Source organism: Panicum virgatum, chromosome 2N, assembly GCF_016808335.1.
Source record: "Panicum virgatum strain AP13 chromosome 2N, P.virgatum_v5, whole genome shotgun sequence".
NCBI lineage: Eukaryota > Viridiplantae > Streptophyta > Magnoliopsida > Poales > Poaceae > Panicum > Panicum virgatum.
The window spans coordinates 65536285-65560980 of record NC_053146.1 but is presented as its reverse complement, the minus strand read 5'-3'; the positions used below and the strand labels follow the sequence as shown (position 1 = coordinate 65560980).

At 51.9% G+C, this 24696-nt stretch overlaps 3 protein-coding genes and 1 long non-coding RNA gene across 4 annotated transcripts; 2 read left to right on the top strand and 2 right to left on the bottom strand.

Annotated features, from left to right (window-relative positions):
• Positions 1-14439: 14439 nt before the first annotated feature.
• On the top strand, positions 14440-16262 carry LOC120661836 (ethylene-responsive transcription factor ERF073-like). Its single transcript, XM_039940819.1, has 2 exons — positions 14440-14845; positions 15168-16262. Exons 1-2 carry the CDS (start codon positions 14626-14628, stop codon positions 15920-15922), a joined length of 975 nt encoding a protein of 324 aa, XP_039796753.1. The 5' UTR covers positions 14440-14625; the 3' UTR covers positions 15923-16262.
• A 1438-nt stretch (positions 16263-17700) lies between these two features.
• LOC120661835 lies at positions 17701-21299 on the bottom strand. Its single transcript, XM_039940818.1, has 5 exons — positions 21093-21299; positions 19617-20461; positions 19331-19531; positions 18433-18628; positions 17701-18159 (listed from the first exon to the last, which is right to left on the bottom strand). Exons 2-5 carry the CDS (start codon positions 20421-20423, stop codon positions 17975-17977), a joined length of 1389 nt encoding a protein of 462 aa, XP_039796752.1. The 5' UTR covers positions 20424-20461; positions 21093-21299; the 3' UTR covers positions 17701-17974.
• A 418-nt stretch (positions 21300-21717) lies between these two features.
• LOC120661837 lies at positions 21718-23841 on the bottom strand. The gene is made up of 4 exons (XR_005670104.1): positions 23604-23841; positions 22789-23030; positions 22600-22664; positions 21718-22069 (listed from the first exon to the last, which is right to left on the bottom strand). It is a non-coding gene; the product is annotated as an uncharacterized LOC120661837 (long non-coding RNA).
• A 31-nt stretch (positions 23842-23872) lies between these two features.
• LOC120662927 (probable leucine-rich repeat receptor-like protein kinase At1g35710) lies at positions 23873-24696 on the top strand. Its single transcript, XM_039941975.1, has 2 exons — positions 23873-23923; positions 24256-24696. The coding sequence occupies exons 1-2, from the start codon at positions 23873-23875 to the stop codon at positions 24694-24696; spliced, it is 492 nt and encodes a 163-aa protein (XP_039797909.1).

Below are 24696 nucleotides of genomic sequence, written 5' to 3'. Positions count from 1 at the left end.
GAGACAGATTATAAAAGTAGAGAAAAGACATATATACCCACTCAATCAATTACTTAGTTTTCAGTGCCCGCATCAAAACCAAAAAAATTAGCATGCCTTTTTTACTCTCCCGACCCACCACAATTGATTTTTTTTTATAAAACTAGCATCAAACCAAGAAGATTAGCATTTTTTTTGTTCAAAGCACTCTAGAATGTTTTATATTTGAGTACAAATTTTAAACACTCAAATATCTTACATTTCAGAATGGAGGCGGTACTTTTTAGCAGTCGGATCGAACTGTGCAGCCACGATCTCCTCAGGAATGGCACGAGATGGACTTTTCTGGCAATGCCGTCGTACAATCTAATATATTCTTTTACATCCCTAGTCGGATCGCCGCTAATAATCGCAATCCGAATCGGCCCACTGATTATGCTTGCACGGCCGAGATCCAAGGTTTCAAGGTGGGGAATGTTTGCAGAAACACCCTCCAACTACTTACTATCAGATACAGGTCCAACTCATCACCTAACAAAAAGTAAGATCACTCAAGGGTTCCTTCTCTCACCGCTACCCTCCGGGGGTATGCCGCCACGCCACCTCTTCCACTCCAATGGATTGCCCGGCATGAAGCATATTCCACTACCTCCGCACGGTCTCGCCAATCCGCCGCCGGTGATTGCCTCTGCCATGACATCGGGTCAGGGGGCAGGGGACTCGACAACCCCCCTCCCCATGTTATCTATTGTAGCCCAAGCTCATCCTAAAAAATTTTAGCACAGTGAAAAGAAGGAAGAACGAGAAAAGAGAAAGAAAAGGGGGGGGGGGGGATGAGCCCTCTTGGTCCAAACTCTGAATTCGCCCCTGCGTCGGGTCCTCGCCCCACCGCCCCACGGCCCCACCTGGCCACCTGCATGGACGCCTTGACGACCTCAGGGAGGGAGGAAGTGATGCGGAGCTTGGGTTTGGCAGGGAGGTGGAGCCGTGGAGGATTCAATACAAGGATATTCGCGGTTCCCGATGAGCATTGAGCCGGAGGACCCGTTCTTGCAATCGAGCACGCCGAGGTGAGCGACTCATGGCTCAGCCCTTACTCGTGCATACAACATACATTTCTCATTCGTGCGCTCCATTAATTGCGTTATGCGTGCCTTTTGACAGGTTCTGAGAAGCTTCAGGAAAGACCGGATCGGATGCTCTAACTTAAGAAGAAAAGAGGATAAATTAGGCAACTTAAAATCTTAACCTATACCCCAACTAAATTGCACAATATTAACTAAAATATGCTATCTATATGTGCAACTAAAGTTGTTCTAGTGTGAAACTCTTATCCCAAAAAAATTTAGCAACTTATAGCATTTCCTATCAAAATACTACTCTATAAAAGTAAAGTCACACAAGAATTGCTAGTATGAAATGCGGAAACGTAAAGAGCGGGATAGGAGGAAGCAAACTCTCGACGCGGGTGTTTATCCCGTGGTTCAGTTAGCCACAAAGGCACACCTACATCCATGTTGTTGAAGCACTCATTAAGAGTATCGCTTCCCGGCAATCAAGTCTCTTCCGTGAACTTAACCACTGTCACCTTGATCCCGTATTCCACTAAGGATGTCGGTACCCCAGGACTGGGGTACCCCTTCTTGCTGTATCTAGGCAAGAGCCTTGTAGTTATCCTTGACTACGTCCAAACAGCCGGACCCCTGTGGTCCGTAGTCCTGATCTCTCGGCGACGGTTCCGGACCTGCCTCACGACTGGGAAAGGTCCGGGAACGACGCGTGTCCCGGAAGAGGCGGGCAGCCCGAACAGCCGGGGCTCCGGACCTCCCGAGGGGTCCGGACCCCCGCGGAAGTCCCGGACCCCTCATAGGGTCCCGGACCCCTTGTATGGTAACCGGACCACTCGCTAAGGGAAGAAGTCGACGCTCTGCCTCGGGGTGGTCCGGAGCGACACGTGTCTACAAGCACGACATTTCAAGGCCGCTTGGTCTCCATACTAAGCCTCACCCACCACTGCATTTATTGTGGTAGGTGGACACCCGCATTGATGCGGTGGAAGCCAAGGCGATTCTTTGACCAGGAGGCACTATTGATCGCGTGTTACCAAGATAGTGGAGCCGCAGGCGCCGCCCACGCCGCACCTGCCAAGTCTGCCATAACAGATGGATACGATGGCTCGGCTTCACCCATTATGACGCCTACATAATAGCCTCCACAGGCTACGCCGCAAGCTACGCTCCCCCAACGGACACCTTGGTGACGGGACAAGAGAAGACCACTGTAGCGCTAGCAGAGCGTATCGGAGGAAAGATCCGTAACCACTGTACCCATCTGAATACTCTGCGTAGTATGCTGCGCAGTCACGTTGGGCCCACCTGTCGGGGCCCCAACGTCCTATGTATCCGCCCCCTTGGTCTATAAAAGGGGGCGCCCGCTAGAAGGAAGACTCAGGCTGGGTGAGAGCCAAGGCCCGGCAGAGGATAGATTCATACACAACAGAGATCAAAACTTCTCCCAGTGGACGTAGGGTATTACGCTCCGGCGGCCCGAACCACTTTAGATCGTGTGTTCTTGTGTGCACGCCTCAGAGCTAGAACAGCCCAATCGCCTAGTACCTCCCCGAGAACTCCCTCTCTGGGAATAGGCGGGTGCGCTCCGCCACCCGGCTGTGGGTACCCTAGAAATCCCACGACATTTGGGCGTCTCCGGACCCCCGCACGGTCCAAACAGAAGGCCGTAGAAGCAGAACAAATGGACACGTGTGGGGGTATTACGCTCCGGCGGCCCGAACTACTCTAAATCTTGCTGTGTTTATCGTGTTCTTGAGGGAGATCGTTCTGGGACTAGCTAACCCCCGAGTACACACCCTCTGGGCTAGGGCGGGTGCCTTCCGCCACCCGGCCGTGGTTGCAGCTCCACGACATTTGGCGCGCCAGGTAGGGGTCGAACCTACGGCCTTCTGCTTAGGAAACAGAACTATTCCTAAGCAATCTGGTAGGAACTATTTGCAGCTCCACGACATTTGCTACGGACTTTAGAAGAAGAAGAACAAGAACCGGAATCGCGGGGAACTGCAATCTGGTGGACCAGTCGTTGCAGCGGCGGCGCCAGCGGCGACGCCGGCTGCGGCAGCAGCGGCTGGAGGCCAGAATGCACACGGCAAACGCCCTCGCCCGCAAGGTGGAAGCGGAGGTTCATGCCCAGTGCATCCCACCGCTCGCCACAGCGCCGCTGACTGCCGTGAGATCCAGAAGCTCGCGAAGCGGGTCAGTGGGCGGCGTGAGCAGTCCTCCAAGGACGGTTCATCCCCTCCTCGCCAGCGGGCCGGCAAGGAGAAGGCCTCCGACAGCGGGGCCGCTGCCGGGGAGAAGGAGCTGGGGTACCAATCCCCCGCTCGAGAGCTGAAGGGCGTCTACCACGACGACGACTCCGATTCCGACAACGGCGACCGCCGCAAGAAGCTGTATGTAATGTACGGCAGAAGCTGGGAGCTTGTCTCCCGACGGGATGTGAAGACCCTTCGCCGGGAGGTCCTCTCGGTGAAGCCGGGGGTCCCGAAGGCGGCGCCGCATCAGAGGTGGATGAACACCACCATCTCTTTTGGGCCATCTGACTGCCCGGAAAATATGGCCGGAGCTGGTGTACTACCTCTAGTCACCGCTCCTGTCATATCCAACGTAAGGCTCTATCACGTGCTGATTGACGGTGGGGCAGGCCTCAATGTCATCAGCTATGCGGCGTTCAAGCAGCTGCAGATCCCGGAGTCCAAGCTGACTCCCTCTCGCCCATTCTCTGGAGTGGGCCCACACCCGGTGTTCCCCCTGGGGAGCATCACACTGCCGGTCACGTTCGGGACTGCGGAGAACTTCCGCACAGAGAGCGTTCTGTTCGATGTTGCGGAAGTAAACCTCCCGTTCAACGCCATCATTGGCCGGCCGGCGCTCTACCGCTTCATGGCCATTGCTCATTATGGGTATTTGGGCTGGCGACCTCGTCCTCAGACGAATCCTGAGCCGAGCAAGGCTTCACAAACTCTCCCCCAGCTGGGAGGGGCCCTTCAGGGTTACAGAGGTATGCCGGCCCGGATGCGTTCGCCTCGCCACAGAAGATGGAGTGCCGCTGCCCAACCCATGGAACATAGAGCATCTGCGTAAGTTCTACACCTAGGCAGAGCCGGAAAATAATCCTTTCCTTTGTAATAAGATAGAGTTACCATGCGGCCCAGAGCGGTTGGGGACCACCCTCGTAAACCCGACCTCTGGCATCCATCGCACCGTCGGCTAACGCGCGGCCCAAAACGGTAGAGGTCTGACCTCGTAAACTCGGTCTCTGGCATCCATCGCGCAAGCCATGTACAACAAGATTGCAAAGGAAATAATTTCTCCCAGTTCTGTCTTTGTGTTAAAATTTAAATTCACATGCCGATTCTCAAAGTTTTTACCTCTCTAACCCCCGCGGGGACCTCTGCCCTTGTTGCTACAACTAAGATCTGAGCTGAGTTACTGGACTGCCGTACAGATCCGGACTCTCTTGCTGCTGGAGAAGAGTCCAGACCCTTAGGGACCTACTCTGGAGAGCGGGTGCTTGTTTCCTGGGGTGGTCCGGAGTCCTGTGTAGCCGCTTAGCTGGTTCCGTACCCAAAAGCCTACACACTCCACCACCCTGTAACAAGTACTCTAGTACCTGGAGTCAGGTAATTAAGGGCCCGGACCCCGTTCCAGCTCAAGAGTTGGTTTCCTAAATCCAACACGGCATGCCCAGTCCTATAACTCAAAAGATCGAGTACAGCGAAGTGACCTTGCCACTGCTGCCAGAGGCCTGGGATGATGAAGCCAGGTCCGGGAAGATCGTGCTGTTTCCTGGAATGGTCCGGAGCCTTGTGTAGCGCCTTAGCCTGGTCCCGTACCCTAAGCCTACACACTCCACCACTCTGTAAAAAGCGCTGAACAACCTGGACCTACGCATCTAGAGCCCGGACCTTGTACCAGCCTGGCACTGGTCACGGACGAGTCCCGCGGGCCTGTTACTAAGCTGTAAATTTGAAGTGGTACACAGGTTAAGCCCTGATTGGTGGTAGCCAGCCTCAAACCATTGAGCCTACCTACCAGGGGGTCCTAGCATCTGCTTCAAAGCCTTCATGCAGATCAAGATCCAGTCTCAATGGTAGACAGACTCAAAATAACTGAGTCTATCTTCCAGGGGGCCCGGAGCATCCGCTTTGTTCCACACATCACGGACGGATTCTGCATGCGTCAAGCAGCTAAGTTGCAGTATCATTGCTACTGTATAAGTGAACTTGATTCTTCTATATGAAGTCCTGAATATTACACAGGGAGCAAGGCGCTAGCTCGTCTTACAGACTATGCTGCCCTATACCAAGGAGGTCCAGAGCATCTCCTACGGCTCACGTGGCAGACAGGTCCAATCAATTGAACCTATCCGCCAGGGGGCCAGGGCGCCGGGGTGCTGCATACCGCAAATCAACAGACAAACAGCTAAGTTGAAGTTTCTTCTACTTCAAAAATTTCAGCTAATACAAAGTTTGTTACATAATGCAAAAGGAAAAAGGTACAATGCCCCGCTCAAGGGTCCGTAGGTTCCCGCTTGAAGTAGGCGGCAACGAAGTCAACGACCTCTCGCACGCTGTCCCGAGCGGCGGCCTCCGTCTCCGCTACAGGGCCATTGACCACGGGCGCCAGCGACATGGCCGGGTCATGGCTCCGGAGGCAAGTTAGGATGTGCTCCGCCACCATCCGGATCAGCTCGCGACCCTCGGCTTCAAGCTGACCAGCAAGGACTGGCTCCAGACGATGGAGCCTATCCGAAGCAGAGCTCAGCACTGGGAGAGCGTCAGCTATCAAAGCTGGCGGCTCCGCCACCTGGATCGGGCTCATTCCCAATGGCACCAGTGCGAGGCTCGCTTCGGCCGCCCAGTCAGCGATCCGCTGGGCTCCCGCGCGCCGGTCCTCCTGGTGCTTCCGGACCGCTTGCTGGACCGCCTCTTGCACCCGGGTGTCCAGGGCCGCCTTGGCCACCTCCACCTCGCGGGACCTCTCCTCGAGCACGCGGGACCTCTCCTCGAGCTTGGCCTCCCTCTGCTCCGCCCACTCCTTCAGCTTCTTGAGCGAGTCTCGCTGGCGCCCAAGTTCTTTCTCTATGCCGGTGGCGTGAGCCTCCCGCTTGGCGAGGGATTTCCGGCCCTCCTCCAAATCCGCCTCGTCGGCAGTTAGCTGGCGGGCTCTCTCCTGCAGTTGTTCACGCCATCCCTGCAGAGTCGCAGAGAAGACGTCGAGCTCCTGCCTTCGGACCTCGAGGTCCCCGCTGCGAGCCTCCAGCTCGGACTGTTGAGCTGCGAGGTGAGCCTCGAGGTCGGACCGCTGAGCAGCGAAGCCAACAACCTCCAGGGTGAAGTCCTGCTCCCGCTGCGCCAAGGATTTCTCTCGGTTTGACACTGCGAACTCTCGGACAAACACCTTCCTAAGGTTGGCTCGGTAGGCCTCTTGGTCCGCCTTGAGTTTTGACCGAGTTTCCGCAGCGAGGGAGGCTTCAGCCTTCGTGCGCGCTTCCAGGCGGGTGTGCCAGTCGGAGAGGCGCTGGCGCTCGCTCTCCAGGGCAGACCACTCCCGCCGGAAGGCCACCTCGGCAGAAGAGGTTGCCTCCTCGATCGACCGCCGAACCTGCAACAGCACCTGGGGAAGGGGAGTCGCATCCTCCTCCGGGAGTTGGAGCTGCAGGAGCCGCCAGCCAAAGACCACCTCCAACTCCTCTGCAACCGGACCGGAGCTGGAAGTGGGGGCTTCCGCTGCGGCACTTGTCTCTGGCGCCTCCGCTGCCACCGCGTCGGGTGCGGCTGTGCCCAGCTCCGGCGCCCCTGCTGCCGTCGTGTCGGGCGCGGCCGAGCTCAGCTCCGGTGCCCCCGCTGCCGCCGTGTCGGGCACGGCCGAGCTCAACTCCGGTGCCTCCGCCGCCGCCGCGTCGGGTGCGGCCGTGCCCAGCTCCGGTGCCTCCGTCGCCGCCGCGTCGGGTGCGGCTGCGCCCAGCTCCGGTGCCTCCGCCGCCGCCGCGTCGGGTGCGGCTGCGCCCAGCACCGGCATCTCCACCACCGCGTCGGGTGCGGCTGCGCCCAGCACTGGCGCCTCCGCCGCCGCAGCGCCGGGGGCCGCGGCGCCCAGAGCTGGCATTTCAGCCGCCGCGGCATCGGGTGCGGCAGCACCCGGCACCGGCGTCTCCACCGTCGCCGTGTCGGGCGCGGCTGCACCCAGCACCGGCGCCCCCGTCGTCGCCGCCGCGTTGTGCGCTGTGGAGTCCAAAAATGACACGCCAGTCAGCATCACGTCATACGCCACGAAGCTAGCAGCAGGTCGCCGTACCTGTGGGTCCCGCATTTGCTGTCGCCGTCGCTGTCGACGCCGAGGCCGCCGACGCCTGGGCACCTGCCGATGTGCCGGCGAGGGTAGAAGAACCGCTGGGGCGAGGAGCCCTGGTAACAAAGCAGAAAAGCCTTCAAAAAACAAAACAGAGCACCGGCGCAAGGGAAGAGAGCAGGATGACACTAAACCAGAAGTACCGGGTACCCAGCGTCCCCGGAGCCCGGGCCTCTTCTCTTGCGGCTGCTGCTGCTGCTGTTGCTGCTGCTGCCCTTGCAGCTGCGTTGCAGGTGCAACCCGGGCTTGCTCCCGCTGCTGCTATCCCTGTGGCTGCGACATGGGCGCAACCCGGGGTCGCACCTGTTGCTGCTGTTGCCGCCCGCGTGCCTACTGCCGCTGCTCTTGCGGCTGTTGCCGCTGCTGCTGCTCTTGCTGCCGGCGGGAGGAATTCCTCGGCGGCGATGGTGGTGGTCCAGTCGCCCCAGAGGGCCCGTGGGGGCCGGCAGCCCGGGAGCTACCCTGGCCTGCACCCTCGGAAGACCTCTGGCGCTTCGCGGCGGGCTCCGAGACCAGGGTCCCGTCGCCCCGGAGTAGCCTGCGCCGGCCTGCGTCGCCCGACGATGCACCGGAGCTGCCCTGTGCCCGGCTGGAGCCGGCTGCGGCCGCGCTGCTAGCCGCGGCCTGTTTCCCCTTCGTGGTGGCGCCGGACCCCGCAGCACTCAGCGTGGCTTGATCCCCGGATGCGCCAGGGATCCGGAGCCCACGGTTCGCGTCGCCTCCGGTTTGACGTGGGGCCAGTCCCCCGTCGTCCAGGGTTGGCAGGGTGGCCAGCACCGCCGTCCTCGCGGAGTCCTCGCAGAGGGGGACTATGCTCTGCGGGAGGATCAGGTTCTCCGGGATGAAGGTGTCCCCAGTCACGTTCCGCACCAGAACCTCCAAGGCCTCCTGAGTCAGGTCGCTCCCCTCACCGCGTTGGGTCCTGCTGCAGTCGTTGAGGCCGGTGAAGTTCCACACAGGACGCGGCCGCTGCTTCAGGGGAGCGATCCGGCGCTTCACGAAGTCTCCGAGCATGTGCCACGAGGTGAGGCCGCTCTCCGCCAGTGACCTGATCTTGTCCAGCACGGAGTCGAACTCCAGCTGCAGCAACGGCTTGGCCCTCCAGGATGCCTTGTCGGAGGCGGGCCCCTCGGTCGGCAGGGCGAGGCGCTCGTTGGCTTCAGTGGTGGCGATCACCCAGTCCCTGCGCCACTCCTCCCACTTTCCGCCAGCAAGGCCGGGAATGTAAGGAGTCGCCAGGTCACTCCTCACCTGGAAGTAGTACCCCCCCCACCTCGTCCTTGCTCCTTCCGGACCTCACCAGAATGAAGAAATAGCGGAAGAGGATGACGCAGGGTTGCCAAGGGGAACCGAGCCTGCTCGCACCCCCCAGCCGGTCTCCTGAGCACTCCATCCCAGCAGACGGCGCACTGTGTTCAGCTCTCCCTCGGTCTGGTAGCGGCGGGGATGAACAAGGGACGCCATCTCTCGGTGGAGTAAGAAGCAACCTGTGTGGGGGAGAAAGGGGCGAGGAAAGCTCGAAAGCAAAGGGGCGCAAAGGTTGGAAGGAAGAAGGCGAATGCGGGAAAGTAACCGCGGAATGCGGATTCATCCCATTATAAGCCCGATTCAACCGGCGCACTCCGGAACCGTCGCCGGAACCCAAGCGACGCCCGCGCCTGGAGTTAACCGCCCAGTCCATGACACGGGGGCCCAGGCCCACCTGGCGGGGTGAGCGGGTAACGAACAAGGGTGCGAAAAGACGGGATCTGAACCGTTGCCCACGCGCGCGCGGAGCGAGGCGGATGCCGAGCTGACGTGCGCGCATTAAGCGCTGGCGTGGCCGAGCTTTTCGGGAACTGCGCCGGTGGTAAATGATCCGTTTACTCTGGCCGCAAGAATGCCGAGCGTCGCGCGCATGACTAGGTGTACCACTGTGCGTGGGGGCCACGAGTCAATAAGCCGTTGCGATGTGATGAGGCAGCGAATAATCCGATGGATGGTCAAGGCCGGTCAAAACCTCTGCAGCAAGAAACTTCAAGCTATGCAGAGCCAAATCGCAGTAGTGGCCCCACCTGCGGGTTCGTACCTCCCCCAAGGTGGGCCCGGGGGCCACTGTCGGTACCCTGTAGCAGGGGTACCCACTCTTACCGCAGCAAGACAGGACCCTCGTAGTTATCCGTAACTACGCGTAAGGACGGAGTAGCCAGGCCCCACCGGTCAGGCTCTTCCCTCACCAGGCCAACGGCCCCGGACCCGTTCCCCGCCTGGGGATGGGTCCGGAGACGCCACGTGTCTCTAAGGGATGGAAGCTCCGAGCTGACAGCCAGGCCTCGGACCCCCCATAGGGGTCCGGGACCTCCTGCGCCGTCCGGACCCCCCTTATCGTGCGGGGGTCCGGAGACGCCACGTGTCCCGGGGGCACGGGCGCGGGCTCGTGCGTGAGTCCTCCGCAAGGGGGACTCGCCCACCCACCACATTTAATGCGGATGGTTGACGCATGCTCTGCCGCCGCAGCACGCGGGACAGCCTTTGACAGGCCCCGCTGTGCACCGCGTATTACCAAGGTGCACAGTGCAGCCGCCTGTGCCGCGCCCGCGCAGAGCTCGTCAGCCGCATTAAATGGATACGACGGCACGGCACTTTTCCATCATGCCGCCTACGCCGCTCCCTACACAGCCGTTCAGCTACGTGGCAGGCGACGCCACTGGCTACGACGGGCGCCGTTCCGACAAGACAGCGCCTAGACACGCTGAACGGGAGACTCCAAGAGCAGGCAAAGATATCCAGAGAAAGATCTCCTTTGCCTGCAGCGCCATAATGATGAACAGTACTATATTTTATACCGCATCGCTGGGCCCACTTGTCGGGGTCCCGGCAGCCATGTATGCGCCTCCCTTGGGATATAAAAGGGAGGCATTCGCTGTGCACAGGACAGTTTTTTCAGACGGACACAAGCTCTTGCAGCTCTGACGCTCTCGTGGGGGTGGGAATACAATACACAGTGGACGTAGGGTATTACGCTCCGGCGGTCCGAACCACTCTAAATCTTGCTGTGTTCATCGTGTTCTTGAGGGAGATCGTTCTGGGACTAGCTAACCCCCGAGTACACACCTTCTGGGCTAGGGCGGGTGCCTTCCGCCACCCGGCCGTGGTTGCAGCTCCACGACAAAGGAGCTTGTCCACAAAGGAAGAGAGTCTCCACGTCCTCCGTACAAGATTGTCGTCGCCGCTCCACACCAAGTCGGAGGGTCGATGACGTGCCCGCGAGCCACTAATGCTCCAAGGGGTCGGCGCACCAAGATCTTCTTGTTGGTTCACTCAAAAACCATCCACAAGGCACCTTGCTTGCTTACTCACTCAAGAGCTAATCTAGTACTTACACTCTTAAAGCTAGTGCTAAACTTAAAGATTTGATCAATATGCATTTGGGTTGACTTGGAGGGTTTCATGGGTGTGTATGAAGCTTGTAGCAACTCCAGCCATCTTCAAATGACCGGGGGAGCCCATATATATAGGCCACCAAGTGGAGAGAGCCGTTGGGAGCCGTTACCTAACTTTTCTGTGTGGCGTCGGATAGACCGACGGTAGGGCACCGGTTCATCCGGTCACACTGCACCACGGGGTAGCCGTTGGGTCTCTGATAGATGACGTGGCAGTCACCGGATAATCCAGTTAGGAGGCGTCGGTTCATCCGGTGTGCTTCGGTTTATCCGGTGCTGAAGGAATCTTCGGCTGGCTGCTGACGTCATTGCTCCGACGCAATGCACTAGTGCTCGTCGGATCATCCGGTGCTGAAGACTTTGCTTCAGCGCGCTTGACATGCTCTCTGGTCAATCCTCCGGTGATTGCACCGACGCTTCTTTTTGGCACTGTCGGTTCATCCGGTGCCACTTGGCTCTTTCCCCCACCAGTGCTACAAATTGCACCGACGCCTATGCGTCGGTTTATCCGATGCCAACCGGATACACCGGTGTTCCTGCATCGGTTCATCTGTTGCCACTGGTTTCTGCAGAACTCGTCCATTTCAATCTTTCTTTGAATTCTTTCTTCGTGTTTAACTTTGTTTGGCCTTTTTGCTTCATCTATGGGATCTATTAATGTTCACTTGACAAATTCATTAGTCACATTAATTATGTTGTTACTCAATCACTAAAATCACAAAACAATAGTCTAATGGGGCCATGTCTCTTACACATCATTGCATCAAGCATGGCATTGTAATTTGATTTCAGGCTTGTGGGTTCAGGCTCTGACCGGACCGGGCGTAAGTCTGAATATCTGCTTGGTTAAGAAGACTTGTGTTTTATGCCCAATTGAAAAAATTTACCAGTTGGTCTCCTTAGCCTGTACATTTCTGGTGTGTGTCTGGTTATAGACATATAGTTGTGTTAGGTCGATTCTATTCTATTGGTAATGTTGACTGAATCCTCTCAGCTAGTTGTGTTCTTTAAGACGTCTTGCTAGTGAAAGCATCTAGACCCCTAATTCGAGTTTTGGTAATTAATGACAATGGTTTGTGGATTAACAATTTCATTTGAGATAATGAGTATAGTTTGATCCACGGATGAAAGAGATTTGGTTGTGAATGTATGGAGTTTTGGAGATGATGAGCAAAGCTCGGGCTCAAGGCAAAGGTAAAATAGGGCTTTTGTATTTTACCGGTCACAAGACGTTTAGTGGATGAAAAGTGACCGGATTTGTTGGATAGATAGCCGTACTATCAAGAGGGGTTGTGTACTCATGCTTGACGGGTCTTTAGTGTCATTTTGCTCAAAATGTCTAGTTGCATGCATGAGGGCTAACGGCGTTTTGAAAAGATTTGAAAAAGACTAAGTTTGAGAGCTGACTGAGTAACGGCGGACAGTCCGCACCTGAGGGGAGGACAGTCTGCGCCCGTTCCAGAGAGCTTGCAAAGGCTCTGGTGGGCTCGCGGACGGTCCGGCCCAGGTGGGCGGACGGACCGCCACTTTATTTCAAAAAATGTACCAGAGAGGGTGTCTCTCTGGTGGGCTTCAAAGTTGAACGGCGGACAGTCCGCCCATGGGGCGCGGACGGTCCGCCGGCTAATCTCAGATTTGTACCAGAGAGGTTGTTTCTCTGGTTTGGGCTGAAAAGTGAACTGAGGACGGTCCGCCCTTGGGGCGCGGACGGTCCGCAGGCTAATTCGAATTTGTACCAGAGAGCATGTTTGTCTCTGGTGAGTCAGATCTCATAACCGCGGACTGTCCGCCCCTGGGGCGCGGATGGTCCGCCAGGGCTGTAACGGCTAGTTCTGGCACGCATTAAATGCACTCTGACTCACTAGTTTATAACGGCGGACGGTCCGGTTTTTGAAACGCGGACGGTCCGCGACTTCATAGAAAAGAGTGTAACGGCTAGTTTTTGGAGGGATGTCTATATATACCCAATGCCCGGCCATTGGGTGGTCTTCTTGGCTATTTGGACTGCATACTTGACATCATAGAGCTAAGGCATACCTCTCTCACACACACTTGCTTAGAGATTGCATTCTTGAGGGTGTGAGGGCTTCCTAGTGCATTGCATCAAGAGTTTGAGCTTTGTGGCACTAGGGAAACTTCAAACAAGCGTCATCGACTTGTTACTCTTGGGAGTTGCCGCTCCCTAGACGGCTTGGAGAAGAGGATTTCGTGGAGCTCCTCCAAGGAGATTGTTGAGGATCCTCGATTTCGGTTGTGAGAGGTCTTGTGCTCATCTCACCGGAGTGGTGAAGAGCAACTCTAGTGTAATCAAGGTGTGGAGCGGTTCCTTGATTCAAGCCGGCTCAAGATCAAGAGGTTCTTGATAGAGGAGCGGTTGATTCTTGGAATCCACCTCAACGTGGATTAGGGGTGACCGGCAAGTCATCGACACCACGGGATAAATTCTTGTGTCAAGATTGGTTACTTCTCTTGCTCACTTTAATTCTTATTTTTACTTTGAGCAATTTACTTTACTAGAGCTTGTTTTTGTATCTTGTCACCCTATGTTGCAAACCCATCTAGAGATAGTAATACCATGACATAGGGCTTTCCTTTGTTACTAATTAAATTTCTCTAGTGTTGTTGGCTTTAGATTTTAAACCGCCTATTCACCCCCCTCTAGTCGGTGTTCTTGATCCTACATCTAGGCGTAAAGCAATCAGATCTAGCTGAACAATATCTTGAGGTATTTAATCACGTGCTAACGAAATCTGTACTGTTTGGATGGCACATTTTTTATCTGAGGCTCTAGAACTTCTGAATGTGAGGTTCATGATTGCATAATCTTTCAATTTGCATGGAAGAGTTGAGTTATGTAGGACAATTCAATAGTGCACTCTTGTACTTGGAAATAAAAAGTATCCTGTAGATGGATAAAAGATTGGCCAACAGAACTATTAAACATTGTGGCAATTGCTGACCAAATGGAGAAAAGCTAAAATAAAAGGAAAACATATGCCACACATTTGAACTTCAAAGAGATACCAAAATCCAACAATTCCATATGAGAAAATTTTCTTATTTGACACAAAAAAATGGTCGCAAGAATGCTGAATTTCTGACAATTTTCGTTATATTTTATTTGATGTACTTGGCAATTGGCATAGTACTACTTTTGTTCAAAAAAAAGTTTGACATGTTCTTTTGCCTACTAGCTGCCTTCTTATTCAAAATTCTACTGCATACATAATGCTTAATTGAAAAATGATATCTTCTACTTGTTATGTAGTATAATAGCGAGCTACTAAAAAATCCATGAAAAATGCCAAGCATGACCCACTTGAGTTTGCGAATGAACAAAAGCAGCAAAAACTCAACCTTTTGGTTCTGTGTAATTGCCACTGTAATGCGAAATCAAAGCAGATTTTAGACCTTGTAGATATTTAACTTTTGGCACATTTCACTTATCACAAGTTGGCAACTTGTTCATATAAGATTATAGTATCTTGTCGTGTTGTCCAGGAACTCCATTTGGTTCATGCACCCACATATATTCCAATGCAGAACATTTGCATCCTGGCACACCAATGCCAACTTGTCCACTCACCAACTCCACTTGCGCTATAGTAACGCAGACTACTCTAATGCTACTAGTATATATATTACTTGCAATTGTAATAAATTAGCTCACCTAGAACAAGCCAAGTGTTGTACAAATATGCAAAAGCACAAACTTAACTGCACTAAGCCATTTGCAGAAGCTACCACCCACCCCTGTATCCCTCATCTCCTTTGTTAGATCCTTGGGTAAAACTCTCGCCATGTGCGGCGGGGCCATTCTCAGTGATCTCTACTCACCAGTGAGGCGGACGGTCACTGCCGGTGACCTATGGGGAGAGAGTGGCAGCAGCAAGAATGTGAAGAACTGGAAAAGGAGTTCTTGGAAGTTTGATGAAGGCGATGAAGACTTTGAAGCTGATTTCAAGGATTTTGAGGATTGCAGTAGCGAGGAGGAGGTAGATTTTGGACATGAGGAAAAAGGTTCGTAATTAGGCCATCCTTGTTTTCTTATCATTTAGGTCTTGGGTTCTTGATTATGTTGTTCCTGTTTTTGTTTCTTTGGTGTATCCTTCTGTTTTCATGTTGATGGCATGCATGCTTCCCATATGTTTTGTCGTGCCTTGCTTGTCATGATTTCATATCCTCACATCTGGGCATCAATGCACCAGGAGATCCAGCATACAGTTTTTGACAAGCAGAATATTTATTGAAATCTAGTTATGGATCCTTATGACCTGATCATAGAGGGAACAGAAGTTTCTATTACCTTAACCTGTGTTTTTCTATCGTGTCTCTGATGCAGAATTCCAATTGAACAGTTCGAATTTCGTGGAATTCAATGGCCATACTGCCAAAGTCACCAGCAGGAAGCGAAAGATCCAGTACCGAGGGATCCGGCGGCGGCCTTGGGGCAAATGGGCAGCAGAAATCAGAGACCCACAGAAGGGCGTCCGAGTTTGGCTTGGCACGTTCAGCACTGCCGAGGAAGCTGCAAGGGCATATGACGTGGAAGCTCTACGCATACGTGGCAAGAAAGCCAAGATGAATTTCCCTACCACCATCACAGCTGCTGGGAAACACCACCGGCAGCGTGTGGCTCGACCGGCAAAGAAGACGTCACAAGAGAGCCTGAAGTCAAGCAATGCCTCTGGTCATGTCATCTCAGCAGGCAGCAGTACTGATGGCACCGTTGTCAAGATCGAGTTGTCACAGTCACCAGCTTCTCCACTACCAGTGTCCAGCGCATGGCTTGATGCTTTTGAGCTGAAGCAGCTTGGTGGAGAAACCCCTGAAGCTGATGGGAGAGAAACCCCTGAAGAAACTGATCATGAAACGGGAGTGACAGCGGATATGTTTTTTGGCAATGGCGAAGTGCGGCTTTCAGATGATTTTGCGTCTTACGAGCCTTACCCAAATTTTATGCAGTTACCTTATCTAGAAGGTGACTCGTATGAAAACATTGACACTCTTTTCAACGGTGAAGCTGCTCAGGATGGAGTGAACATCGGAGGTCTTTGGAATTTCGATGATGTGCCAATGGACCGTGGTGTTTACTGAAGCACAACAGCCTGAAGAAATCACTGATTCAGCCTGAAGCACATCAGGAAGAAGCAGGCTGTATTTCAGGTGATTTTGCAGTGACATAACTTCTGTCGACCTGTGGTGCTACTCCAAGATGATTCCTAGTTCTTTCCGGTTGGAATACCCAAAGAGTGGGGCATGATGAACTTGTGAGCTGAGAAACATGTTTAGCTGTTGCGTGATTTTTTTTTCATATCATGTCCCCAACCCCCAAATCATTGTTCCATCCATTTACCATTCAGGTGTATGTGTACTGGAATCTTTCTGTATCATGAGTTTGTGCTTAATATCAAATTCAACTCAATCTGCTGAGCTTGTATGGTTGTGTCTGAATGCCACGGTGAAGCGAAATCCTGCTGTAAAAAATCCGTGCTGACGGCGCCATGCGCAACTTGCTGAACGAAGAAGATATCCTGTATGTCACGCCAGGTTTTCCATGGTGCAGAAGCAAAGACGAAGCAGTTAACCTAATTGACGACGGAAGGACCAACATGCCATTTTTTTGTGTTGCCAGGAATCTGCCAACCTAATCGTTTACTGCCAAAATTATTCCTTGGAAGGTGAGACCAAAGAACCTTGACACGAGACCGCGGTACAGGCAAAGGGTCGTTTCGTTTTGACCAGACGGACGGCAAGCCAAGGAATCTCTGCTAGATTGGACGCGACCGGGCCCTCTTGTTGCTACGGCGACTGCGTCGATGCTTCCCCCGGGGGGCGAGGCGGACGGGCGAGGCGAGGCGAGGCGAGGCGAGACGCGGCCGGCGGCGGCGCCAAGCGTGCACGCATGTGCCGAGGCAGGCGAAGGGTTGGTTCTTGGGCTCGCCTCCAGACCTTTTCGCGTGCCAGGTGGGCGGGTTCTGCTGGTGTTCTGCAACCGAGGGCGCGGCTCGGCTGCTGAGGGAGACGGTGGGCGACGCGGCCTGCAGGCTGCAGCCGAATCCTCGCGGGGCGCAGCCGGCGGCATGCTACAGCGAAATGCTCCGGTAGAGCTGCTGTAGAAACATATGCCCTGTTTGGTTTGAGAGACTTTTGTTGAAGTCCCTAGGACTTATGAGACTTTTAAACCAAATAGGTGGGACTTTTAGGGACTTTTTTTTAGGTAGAGATTTTTTTTGAAGAAGACCCTCATGAGGAGCTTTTAGGGACTTTTGGGCTACAATTCCACCTACTGTCCCCTACCCTATCCGCATGCATGTAGGGAGAAAGAGTAAAAATGTCTTTTGAACACACTATTTAATGAGGTTTAGTCCCTTTAATCATTGAAAACAAACAGGATAGGACTTTTGTTTAGACCCAGGGTCTTTTGGAGGGTCTAGAGACTTATGGAAACCAAACAGATAATGAGCTAGTAATAATATTTACGAACCCGCTAGCAACTTTACCAGTCTTCCACTTCATGAACGAGCCCCACAATGGTGTTAAGTAAAGGTTGTTGCTCTCTCGAGTTGCTCAAATTAGTCTTCAACTAGTAATTTGGCTATCCACGAATGAACAAAAATGGTATGCGCACATATACATGAATTAACTGAGATTATAACAACTTTGGTCTCTCTCTCGCCTTCGTAATAGCATCCTCAATCAACTCGCAAGCTTCGTCCTCTACAGCGTCTTCGGCAACGCAAGCCGAGCACTCACCAGATCCACATTCCAAATACATCTCTAATTCCTCATGCTGGACACAAGAGCTACATATTGTACATTCCACCAGCACCGAGTTGCTACAGAATAACTGGATATACTGAAGATGTGCCCAATTAATTCAGCCATAAACTAACCAACAAATTTATCAGTCTTCCATTGCATGAATGAGTCCAAACCGGCAAAGGACAGCATATCTGCCAATATTTACAAGTGTCGACTGGATATCTAGTACTGCAGTGAATGTGCAACCATCCAACAAAAGGTACACTTTTTTCCCTGTCATCTTTCTTTTTTTTTAGGATTTTCCTGGTATGATCTGTTTTATGTACATGGCTGCAAGCTAACGACCGTGGGCATGCAGCAGAGTATTGCACCAATCTAAATGGACTAGCAGACCATTCTGGCGAAAAGGTCGTCTAGAGCTGAGTACAGGGGCTGGGCGGCTCGGGGCCTCTCCACTCTCCCAAACAGGATGTCAGTTGTGGTCAGATAAGCATCGCCATAGAAACGAAGATTGGTCTCTGATCTGGTTGTCACGACGTTCCCTTCCAGTGAAGCCCCGACGAACGCACCTGTTTGCAAGTTCTCGGGACGTCAAGTGAATTCAGGATTACTATTAAGATAACCTGAACTTACTACAGTGTACCAATCATAGGTTGGAAAGACAGGACTCCTCAATGTCAACTATGAATAAAATAGGCAGGTCATCTAAACATTATTACATTGCAAAAAAAAAAAACAGAGGTGAGCCTTTATGTGTTTTTTTTTTCAATTTTTTTATTAATAAAAACAGGTCCTACTACTTGACAACCTTATCAGCATTGAACATTGGTTCAGATTATTACCTTTGCTGCAGCTGTGAGTGTAGCATATTCCAGAACCTTTCTCACTGGCCCGAACATCTGCCTCAAAGGCTCTGCCTACTGGCCCTGCTGCAGCACTTAATCCCGCCCCAAGAGAAAGATGAATGCGACTGCTGAATGCCTTGACAGCTTTACGGTCATGAAGCACAATGATAAAGTCCGTCAGTTCTCCACCAATCTGGAATATACGAAGAAAGGTCACCATGAAGTGGAAATTTAAGGATCCAAACAACAAATGCAGTGAAGCATAAAAATCATTGTGTAGATGTTCAGACAAGGGCCATAATGTGATCTATTTTCAGACAAGTTCAGGATAGCTATGCTGATCTTTTAATGGAAAATATGCAGATAGTTAGGAGCCTATTGTAATTTTATGGACATTTTTGCATACCTACAGCAAAGCAAGGCAAAGGAAAGCTAGAGTTTTCTCATCACTCAGTCGCCTGGTGCAAGCTACTCTCAGTTTCAAAATATAAGGCATGTTCGAATTCGAAAGTTAAAACTTTGTAAACTTTGACCAACATGCGACAATAACTTGAATTATATGCATAGTATACTAAAGGAAAGGTGTATTGATAGATTCAAATTTCACATACCTTTTAATTTGAACTGATTTTTTAGCAATTGATAATATATCGTGTAAGTAACTGATGGTCAAAGTATAGTTGTAAAGACTTTCCTTAATCCTAATATGCCATAGAAAAATATGGAGGGAGTAGCATAGTCTTCTATACAACCAATGTATACTTGTTATGACCACATCTTTATTGAATAACAAAGATCATCTATTTTCTGGTGAAAGGCAAAAAGAAGATTTGTCTAAAAAAGCTATAGATACAGCCTGCGTATTAAAAGAGACATGAGATTTACGGGCAAATACCTGTACTCCCCATCCCAATCCAACAGATAAAATTGCTGATGGGGCAGACCATGATCCATCTGATCTGCGAGCAACTACAAGACCAGTGCCAACTTTGTATGTTACAACTGCACCCGCCTTGGCAACTGTTAGAATTGCAAGTCCCTTTGCTCCCTTGAGAATAGATGATGGGATGGACTTCTCAGGGTTTAACCTTGCAACCTACATATTCGAAAAAAAGAAACATTTCTCAGCTCTGGATTATAAGGTTATATATCTTTGATGAGTAATAAAACACCATACATACCTGACAATATTTCTTCATTGTGTTTGTGGCCTTGTATATTTCATACTCCATTGATACACCGACAGGCATGTTCAACCAGCTTCTAGTGCTTGTCCAATCCATGACATCGTGTTTTGCTGGCTGCATGGAGTTACTATTGTAGTTGATCAATAAGCCCTGAAGTGGATCGAGCCTCTCGTAGCAAGAATCACAAACTCTCTGAGGATCACGAATTCTGAATTTCATGGGCAGCAAACACCTTGCCTTGGAACAATCTTTGCAGAATATACCTCCACAGAACCGGCAATGGTGTCTTCCACGAGTCAGAGCTGTGAAAGGCAAGTTGCACTGCAGGCACGCATTAGCAGAGCTATCTGGCAACCACTCTGGTGGATCTGCAAGCAAAACCTCCCTGTATGCACTAAATTGCAAAGCGTTTGCTTCAAGTAGTGGTGGTGCACTTGGAACACAGACGGATGGATGCACATCGACATCGCCATTCTTGTCAGATCCAAGAAACGAGATGTCTGTGCTGAAACTTCGCTGCTGTGATGAATCATCCTCACTCTTGTTTGCACCCGTGATTATTGAAACCAGCCCACCAAGAACAGTCTTCAGATCAACTTTTGGACTAGCTCGTGTTGGGGTGAATGGGTCATCCCGTGAATCATACTCTGGGAAGTCTGGTTCAAATGATGGCTCATAGAGATAATCGTGAGCTGGGTAGTTGTTTCCAGCAACTCCATTGGACAGAGCAGCTCTCTGGTTCTGACTGGTATCGATTTTGGACAGGGAAGAGTATGCCATCATTTCGTCTGGAGTTCCCATGGAATCATTTATAGCTTATAGTAGAACAAAGGGGCCACCTACAAGAAGGTGATTGCATGTAAATTGTCAAAACGAGATGCAAGGAGGGAAAAGATTTGCAACAACACATCTCATCACCACATTAATAAATTCACCTTATCATGTGTTCATTATATACTAGCTATTTTGTGCATAATTCACAAACAATCACTTTAGACAAGTTTTAAGTACAACATCATTTCAAGTCCAAACAAAGTGATGCATCCTGCTTTCAACACTAAGCATTCAAACCAAGCCATCTAGGCAATGCCATACGTACGAGACATGATACCAAAAAGGGCACCTACCATCTGAAACTAATCCAAGATATATACAACACGACGCGCGGCCGCGCCAGCGCAATACGACGGAAATAACCGCTAGAACAGAGATGACCGCGGACGTGCGTGGATGATGGACCTCTACATACTGGTACAGGTACAGGATTGAAACGAAAACAATTGCGGAACCCTAGATGGGGCAGACCAGCAGGCCGGCCGATCAACCCGGCGAGGCGAAACGATCTAATCAACAGAACATCCATCGACTTAAGCGCGGACAAACCTGCGCGATCGGACGGCGCGGCGTGGGAGCTAGCTACCACCCTCTTCGCACGGAGGAAAAGCGAGTAAGAAGAACAGCGAGGCTTACGCGTGGTCCGATCGGACGGGCGCCGGCGCGGTCGTCTCGCCGCGGGGGAGCGGAGGGAGAGGAAGCGGCTCCCGGCGGCGGCCTTGGCGTCGGGGGTGGGGATCGGGTTCCGCTGGCTGGTTCGATTGTCTCTCCCGCCGGCAACGTTAGGGGAGGATGGAAGGGAAGATCAAGGGAGATGGGACTCGGAACAAGTTATCGACCGCCTTTTTGCTGCCAGTTGATTTGGAGAGTCGCCTTATCGGGGACGAGGATCAGGTCACTGACGCGTGGGGCCGTGGAAGGAGGAAGAGGATCTGAGCTGGAAATTAGCTCTGCCTGCCTCAGGCGTGTTATCCGGCCCGGTTACGTGCTGCCAGGCTGGGCGACGCGGTTTAACTATTGGGCTTGTCGGGCTGCCTTCCTTTCTAGTTGCCTGGTGATTGATGACGCCTCTGGTAATTTTTTCCAATTTTGTACCGTTAGTACTTTTTTATATACGGACGTTAAGAAAAGCTGCCCAAAATATATGTCTTAATATTTATTTGTTATATTTTTTAGAGAAAAGGTTTCCCCCGCTTTATTACCAGAGGCAAACTGTAATTCCAGCCAGTACACGGGTCAGAAAGCTGAAAAGACTCAAGGATGGATATGAAGCCATTTGTACTTCTCAAACAAATACAATACAGGTTTTGCTGTTTTAAACCCTTTTTAGAGCTGCTACAAGTCATTGCACAGTTCGTGGCAATAGGATCTGGAAGGAAGAGCGAGATGTTGCATCGGCGTGAGGCCGTCCTTTAGGACAAAAAGGTCCACAGAAGCATATACATAAGGCAAAAACGCTTGCTACCAGTCGATATTCACCTTCCAGCTGTGTGAATGCAAAGGTCCATACAATAGATTCAATGTGAGAAGTACCAATCAAAGGGTCTTCCCGTCTTGCAAGTTGCAACGGGTAGACGTTATTGTAGCCATTCCAAGGACAAGGAGGGAGTCATCTGAAATGAACAATATTCACTTTTCGGTAAGAGGAGAATAGCAGACTGTACAGAAGACCAGAATAATTCGTAATGTATACTACAAAGAAAAAAAGAACCGATGCAATCTCTACTAGACACCAAACAGAGGAACGAAAGGCACTGAAGTTAACAGAAGAATAGCTCATCGTGACAGCATGTTCTTTTCATCTTTTGCATCCATCAAACAGAATATCACATTTCATATGCAACATGTTCTTACAACTCAAGCAGCAACTGTGCCTGTAGTCTAGAATCAAAATGCACTGTGATTCTATTATTTGCAATTTCATGTGCCTAATGAGGCTATGTATTTGAAGCATCATGTTGCTTGAGTGCAAAAGGAAATCAGGGCTACACAGGAAAGGATTTAAGGATGTGCTAGCTCACAACGGAAAACAGAATTTGCTTTCTCAGGTCAAAACTCAATAGACCCTCTGGAACAAAAGGGTGAACATAATTCGTCATATATATTTTATGCAAGAGCAGAGAACTTCAGAGCTAGCAATTACCTTAGTCCCAGAAGTGGTTCCACCATAACATCATTTATCCATCTCCCAGATAATGCCACCATCCTCTGCATGCAGCAATTAATAAGAAACAGAACATGTGCAAAATACACAAGCAGTGCAAGTTTTGGAGACACGGTGCTACTGTAAATCCTTAAGAAAATAGAGTAAGTGGTATGTCCTTCCATGCACCTTTGATCTTTTTGTTTATCCACACCTCAAGCAGCATTCCTGCACCAACACCAGCAGCACAAACGGCACCATAGATTGCCAATGCAGAAGGCAAAGATCGCCGAGGCAGAAAATAACACTCAGGAACTTGTCTGATCTTCTTTGGAAGGCGCTTCTTGATGACTGGCTGGCTAGATTCAGTAGTTACTGCACCGCCCACTGTCTTCCAGTCCACATTCTTCAGCATATCTTTTGAGTCCTCACTAGCCATTTGGAATCTATGCATGTAAAAATTGTTATGAGAATTAACAAAAAAGCACAAAGTCACTCTAAAACTGGATATTGCCACCTAAAAATATCCTTGAATAATTCACAAAATCAGCACAAGAAAATGTTACAACTAAACTAGTAGCACATTTGCTATTTGTAGGCTGATAGTAGATCTAGGTAGAGTAGTAATGCCAGCTATAGCACCTTCAGAAACAACTCGTTTTTCCTCAAATATTACATCACTTATGACCCGCAAATCTGTAAGTATGTAACCGGAATTGCCTATTCATCACAGTACATGACTAGGAAGGTCAGTCAATCTTGGCAATATAGAGAACCCCTGAACGAGTAGGGTCACTAGGATGATCTATTGCAAGGGAACGTGCATACAGAACCAGTACTCTACACAACTGGTCGAGCCCTTTCTGATTTCTTCAAAACCGATTAATAAGAACCGCTAGAACAAGCAAGTCCAGGGATCAAGTGAAGCCCTCTATGAGAAGATCCAAGGCAAGGCCAAGGACGTTGATCCTTGGATTTGGATAAGCGGTGTTGTGATTCCTGACCTGGGTGGAGTGGATGGCGGCGGTGTTGATGGGATTAGGGTCGAAGACTCCCAGTTCAGGATGGTCGATGGCGGCGACGGGCGGGCTGGCCGGACGGCAAGAGCCAAGAGACGCGTCGGGGATTGACGAATTGCCGCGGGTCGGATATGCCGGCGACGGCCGACGGCGGGGACTCCAACCTTCGGCGCACCTTTTTTTTTTTTTTTTGAGCAGTTCGGCGCACTTCTTGGGTGGCGACTTGGCGAATGACTTGCGTGCGAGCGAGAGTGATGGCGAATCGCGGCCAGTGGGCCGGCCAGGCCGGAAAGAAATGGCCCCATGTAAACAGTAGGCCGGCCCACTCGCCCAAACGTGCCAGCCCATATAAAAAGGGAAAAAGTCCTTTTTATCTCCCAGAGTTCACGTTTCCTGCCTAAAGTCGAAAACCAGATTTGTTTCCACCCTGGACTATGAAAACCAGGCGCGAGACCTTTCGAAGACCATTTTTGGGCAGTTTAGTCCGACGTGGCGCCAAGTCGGCATGACGACGTGCGCCGCGGCTCCCCGACGGAGGTGACCGCCATCTCCCTGCCGCGCGCCGGCGTCGACGGCCGCCTCGGCGCTCCCGTCCCTCCGGCGCGTGGACCTCTCGCACAACCGCCTCCGCGAGGAGATCCTGGCGGCCGTCGCCTCCCTGCGCGCGCTCGCCTACCTCGACCTCGCCGGGAACTGGCTCCGCGGCCGCATCCCGCCGGAGGCCGGCGGCATGCGGCGCCTCGCCCACCTCGACCTCTCCACCAACAACCTCACCAGCTGCATCCCGGCGTCCCTCGGGAACCTGACGGCGCTGGCTTTCCTCGCCCTCCAGCAGAACACGCTGACCGGGCCGATCCCCGGCGAGCTCGGGAAGCTTGCCGGCCTCGAGACCTTGCTGCTCACCACGACGTCGGTAAGTGGGGAGATTCCTGAGTGCATCGGCAACCTGACCAGGCTCACCACCCTGCAGCTGTACACCAACCGGCAGTCAGGACCCATACCACCTTCTCTCGGGAACCTGGTGAACCTGCTCGACCTCGAGCTCGCCGAAAACCACCTGAGCGGTGGGATTCTGTAA

Coding starts and splice junctions, on each gene's coding strand:
- LOC120661836 (XM_039940819.1), top strand. CDS start 14,626: ATGTGCGGCGGGGCCATTCTCAGTGATCTCTACTCACCAGTGAGGCGG. Junction 14,846..15,167: donor TTTTGGACATGAGGAAAAAG/GTTCGTAATTAG, acceptor TCTCTGATGCAG/AATTCCAATTGAACAGTTCG.
- LOC120661835 (XM_039940818.1), bottom strand. CDS start 20,423: ATGGGAACTCCAGACGAAATGATGGCATACTCTTCCCTGTCCAAAATC. Junction 18,629..19,330: donor GATTGGGATGGGGAGTACAG/GTATTTGCCCGT, acceptor CGTATATTCCAG/ATTGGTGGAGAACTGACGGA. Junction 18,160..18,432: donor CACTCACAGCTGCAGCAAAG/GTAATAATCTGA, acceptor ACTTGCAAACAG/GTGCGTTCGTCGGGGCTTCA.
- LOC120662927 (XM_039941975.1), top strand. CDS start 23,873: ATGGCGAATCGCGGCCAGTGGGCCGGCCAGGCCGGAAAGAAATGGCCC. Junction 23,924..24,255: donor CCGGAAAGAAATGGCCCCAT/GTAAACAGTAGG, acceptor CTCCGCGAGGAG/ATCCTGGCGGCCGTCGCCTC.